The following is a 5,467-nucleotide window of genomic DNA, read 5'->3' as shown; positions in this document are numbered from 1 at the left end:
CCCGAGCACAGCCGCGTCCAGCGCGACACCGCCACCGACAAGCTCCAGCACCGCGCCGTCCACCACCACCGTCCGCCCACCAGTCATCACGGTCACGAAGGCCACGCCGGATACAACCAGCACGGACCGCACGAGCCGCAGGCCCGACAGCACCAGCACCGGTGCGTACGGCGAGGACTGCGAGCTGGGAAGATACACAAGCGGCGTAGACCTCGCGGCAACCAGCAGGGAGTCCGTCACCGTCAGCACAGATTCCGCGGGGAACGTGCCGGTCAGCACAAGCGCACCGTTCAGCGCCTCCACATCGCACACCGACAGCTCCACCGGCCCGCCCTCGTCGCTCCCCGCCGACACCGCACCGCGCAAGCCTCCACCGCCCATCACGTACAGCACGGCGCCGTTCAGCAGCGACACGTTCTGTACAACGATCCGCACGCTGTCCCGCGCCATCCACGGCACGTAGAGCACAGGACTCACGCCGTCCAGCACAACGTGGCGCAGCGTCACCTCGCTCGCGCCGGCAGGCACAACGAACACCGACTGCAACGTCACGCCCTCGCGGACAAACACACTCGACGCGGTGCCCACAGCAGGTGGCAGCGCGGGAGCACCCACAGGCACGCACGCCTCGCCGTATCCACTGCTGCCGCACACGCACACGCACACACCGTTCTTCATGCTCGCAGACGCCGTCCCGGGCGCGTAGCAGTACGTGTCCCTGTCGCAGTCCTCGCACCCAACAATGTCGATGCTCCCAGCGTCGCCAAAACCAGCCGCTGCGTACTCCTCCGCAGTCGACAGGACGCGTCCACCAGCGTCGTTGCACGCCACCCTCAAATGCGCCCCAGCCGCGAGCGACAGGCCCGCAGACAGCATCCGCGGCAGCAGCGCTCGGTTGCGCACAAAGCTCAGCGTGCTCCCAACAGCGGTCACGGCGCCAGCGGCGTAGAGCATCTCCCTCAAGACGCCGTCGTGCACGTTGCCCCTCGCCAGCAGCATCGACCCGTCGGCCAGACTCACCGTCGAATAAAACGCCACCGCGTAGTCCCCCGTCGACGAAAAGCCGCTCCGCACAAGCGCCACAATGGAGCCCGACACGCTCACAGCCCCACGCACAGACACCGCATGCTTGCACAGCAGGAAGTCGCTGTCAACAAACGCCACCACGGAGCCGTCACTGGCCATAACACCGCCCTCCACTGACACGCACAGCCCCAGCGCCGTCTGCACCAACAGCCCGTCCACGTACAGCGCACCGCGCGACGACAGCGCCACGCCGCCAAACACCAGCACGCCAACAGCGTCGCGGAACACAGCAGCCACATGCGTGCGCGCGATGGTCAGCACACTCCCCGTCAGATTCACGTTGTGCAACACGAGGCACGCGGAGGCGTCGCCAAGGTCGTAGGCGCCGCGGTACACAACACGCGCCTCTGCAATCAGCACCGAGTCCACCACAATGACGCGCGAGCCCGGCGGAAATCGGTTCGCCACCACCACGCCGCCGCCAGAGCGTGACTCAAGCCCGCTGATCAACACATCGGCGCGCTGGCCAGCAGGCGGGTCGGACAGCCACCCGACAACGTACAGGCTCGCTCCGCCCACAAACGTGCAGTTCGCCAGCGTCACGTTGCGCACGCTCCCTGACATCGACTCCATTTCCACCACGAAATCCGCCGCAAAGGTCACACCAACGTAGCACAGCACCGACGTCCCAAAACCGGCGTTCACCTCCACATCCACATGCACGTCCCGCACGCACAAGTCGGCACCGTCAGTGCTTGAGGGCTCGGGAACAGCAACGGGCAGGCACGCATCGCCGTGGCCACCCTCCGCACACGTGCAGGCGCAGCCATCACTCGAGGCCGTCGTCGTGTACGCAGGGAAGCACGACGCTGCAAGGGTGCATGGGTCGCTGCAGCTCAGGATGGTGGCATTGTACACGGACGGAATGCTGTATCCCGCCGCCTCCTCGCCGTTCACAGTGTTGCACGCAGCCACAATCGCTCCGTTTGTGAGATCGCGGGACTTTTTGAGTATCAGCAGCGCTTTGGTCACTCCATTGTTGGAAATGAATTGGTTGCCGGACACAGACACCGTGGAGTCGCGGAGATCCACCGTAGGGGATATGCAGGCAAAGGCTTCCGATGGGGATTCACGGCAGAGGTTGCCGCTCAACTGCAGCCAGGAGTTGTAGTAGATGTTGGCGGCAAAAGTTGAATAAAACACAGCCAAGCTTCCCCGCATTTCGTTGTCCTGAAACACAACCGCTGACTGGGACTCCACACGTAAGGCCGACAAAATGTGCATGAAGTACTGCACCGGCCTCGTCACAAGGTTGCCTCGGATCACCACGGCAGAGTTGTTCAGTACAATCAGTGAAAATGACTGGCTAGACCCCTCAAGATGTATCAAATTACTGTTAGCGCCTTCCATATGAAACGTGTTGCCTACCACCGCAAAAAGGGAGCGCCACGACACCCTCAGCGCAGATTCAACAAAGTAAATGACGTTTGAAGATGCCGTCACGGTCTGAAACACATTGCCACTGAGCACCACCGCAGAGTCGTTGCTGATCGCCAGCCCATTCATCGCGACACACGACGGGCTGCCAAGGTCCAAACCCGGCCGAGGGAGGAGCCTTGTGGCCGTGAAGCGGTTCCCGCTGATCGTGATGTTCGTGTGCGGTGGAAACCCACCCTCCGGGCTGAGCAGCGCGTCACGGAACGTGTTGCCGGTGACGACAATGTTCAGCGACCCCACAGCGGCGTACGCGTTGCCCAACAGCAACAGCACGGCGCCGTCCCTCCACGTGCATCCATCGAACGTGACGTTCACCACGTCGCCCGTCATCGCCCCAATCAGCACCGTCAGGCTCATGCCGCCCCCGCTGAACGTCACGTTGCGGTAGCACAGCCACGACAGCCCGCCGCCCACAGTCTGCGCCACCTCGGGGTACAAAATGTCGCTGATGCACTCACCAACCGGCGGTGGCGGCGGTGGCGGTGGCGGTGGCGGTGGTGGCGGCGGGCCAGCAGGCACAGGCGCCGGGACGCACACATCGCCGTGCCCTCCAGCAGCGCACTGGCAATTGCAGTCGCTGACAGCCGTCGTCAGAGGAGCAAAGCAGTTGCCGTCCTTAGTGCACTTCCCGCACACTGCAACCGTCGTCACGTTGGTAATGCCTTGGAGCGCCAGCTCTGCCGCCGTCGTCACCTCCCGTCCCGCGACCGTCAGGCACCCAGCAACGAACCGGTAGCCGGCCCCAACCCGCTTCAGCAAAGGCACCGACAAACCCGTCGAGCCCATCTTGCAGCCCGTCAGCGTCACCACACTGCTGCTGTCAATGCTCACAAAAGTGGATTCAGTGTCGTCGAAAAACGCACCCACTCCCACGTCGTTGTCGCGCCAATCCAACCAGCTTGACCGCTGGACGGTCCACAATTCGTCTGCAACAATGGCGTTGGACACGGAGCCGCTGTTCCCCACCACGCGCAACACGCTGTGATCCAACACGCTGAATCGGGAGTGCTGATACAATAGGCTTGTCCCGGAGGACATTGTATTGTTGAGAAGCGCAAAAACAGAGTGGTCACTGACACTGAGGGTATTTACGTGGAACAGGTATGTGTAGCCATCGAAGCTGCAGTACCGCGTGTACAGCGAGCTGCCACCCACCAGCGTCAGCGTCCCGGTCGAGTGCAAACCAAACGCATCACGCCTCGTTGCACGCGCCCTGGCGTTGCTGACCAAAAGCGAGGATGCACTCAACAAAACTTCGTGCAGCAACACAACGCTCAGCTTGTTGTTCACTGTTTCCGGCAGATGGACCTCGGAGGACTGCACCGCGTCAACCTCCGTGACGGCAATGTCGCAGTGCTGCGGGAGGGCAAGTGCAAAAACAACAACAGAGGACCGCATCACCGTCTGGCTCACGCGGATCAGGACGCCCGCTGACTCGGCCGCCCCAGCACCCCCAAAAAACTGCAGCGCGGCACCCTCACGGAATGCGCACCCGGTGAGCGTGATGTTGATGAGGAGATGCAGCGGCATACTGTCAAAGGAAAACGTGAGCGCAGCACCCACGCCGCTGAATGTCACACCCACGTAGCAGTGGTGCGTCTTCCACATGTTCAGCGTGATTTCCCTCAGCGTCTGTTTCACCACACAGCTCGTGTCGCCGTCGACGGCTCTCTCCGCTACGGGCGGCACAACCGTGTCGGGCACCTCGAAGGGAAGACACGACGCGCCATGCCATCCGTCCTTGCAGCCGCACGAGCAAGAACCGCGGTCCACCGACTCCGTCCCGGGCATGTAGCACGCCGCGTCATCGTTGCATGTACCGCACCTGAACACCACCACGTCCTCCGGAAACACACCGTCGTACGACACCTCATTACCTCCCTGCAGGTTGCACCCAACCACAAGCTTTGCGGGAGAAACCACAATCATGTTCGACTGATCCAGATCAGCAAAAGGATAAATATCGTCCACCTGACGGTTGTGTGCAAGCGCCACGGTAGTGCCGTCGCCCGACAGCTGAATGTTGTGCTGTTCATGTCCTATACTTAATACTGAGGCTGCGCTCACTTCGTTGCCCTCCACACGCCACTGCGCACCACCCTGGAGAGCCAAAGAGCCGGCCAAATACAACAGCGCAGAATCCAAAAACTCCGCGCTGCCAACAAGGGTGCAATCCGCCACTCGCAGCAGCCCCGCGGAGCTCACAGTGGTATCCTCATAAATATGAATGCCGCTCACTGCGCTCATCGTGTTGTTCTCCACGTCAAAGTAGCCGCCATTCTTCACATCAACAGCGTAAACGCAAACACATGATTCCATCCCGTCATCCTCCTCCGTTGTGCTCAGCATATTTCCCTTCACAATGATCCCGCCACCATCATCAACACCAATTGAGAAATAGAGTGCGTAACTAATTCCCTCAATGTGGCTGTCAAGCAGCAGCAGCGTCGAGTTCGCAGTGAAAAAAAAAACCGAAAAGGCAATGGCATGGCTCACCGTCGACAAGAGCGTACTGCCCACCACCAGTATCTGGGAACTCGCACCAAAATCACCCTCAAACTCCAATGCACCAGAATCCATCATCGAGGATGTCACGTTCACGTGCACGCGCGCACCACTCCCCCTGATCAACAGGCCCATGAGGACGCACTGCAGCAGCGTGATGTTGAGTGTCTGTTGTGGCGCGTTGAATGTCCACAGGTCCAACTCGATATCAGCGATGAAGGTCACGTTGACAAAGCACAGACCACGCACACCGGGATCAGGATCGTCCACGGAGCTGGTGCTGCCACCGTGCACGCAGCGGACCTCCGTGTCCTTCACTTCGGGGAGCGGGAGCGGCCCAAGGCCGTCCGGAACCGCAGCCGGCAGACACGCACCACCGTGGCCGCCAGCAGCACACACACACTCACAGCCGCTGATGCTGCTCGTCCTCGCTGCAAAG

The 5,467-nt window shown here is 61.4% G+C and overlaps 1 protein-coding gene across 1 annotated transcript, besides 2 other annotated features; it reads right to left on the bottom strand.

The window, feature by feature from the left end:
• On the bottom strand, positions 1–5,467 carry Tc00.1047053507401.9 (dispersed gene family protein 1 (DGF-1), putative; the record flags this gene model as incomplete). Its single annotated transcript, XM_799147.1, has 1 exon — positions 1–5,467. A coding segment is annotated over one exon (5,467 nt), but the record flags the coding sequence as incomplete, so codon positions are not given.
• Positions 1–5,467: a sequence feature (areas not merged during assembly with more than two copies in the genome that could not be assigned to a particular haplotype).
• Positions 2,986–3,030: a microsatellite.

The sequence above is a fragment of the Trypanosoma cruzi genome, genomic scaffold, assembly GCF_000209065.1.
Source record: "Trypanosoma cruzi strain CL Brener 1047053515073 genomic scaffold, whole genome shotgun sequence".
In the NCBI taxonomy this organism is placed as follows: Eukaryota; Euglenozoa; class Kinetoplastea; order Trypanosomatida; family Trypanosomatidae; genus Trypanosoma; species Trypanosoma cruzi.
The sequence above is the reverse complement of the archived record's forward strand: the minus strand, read 5'-3'. Positions and strand labels throughout refer to the sequence as shown.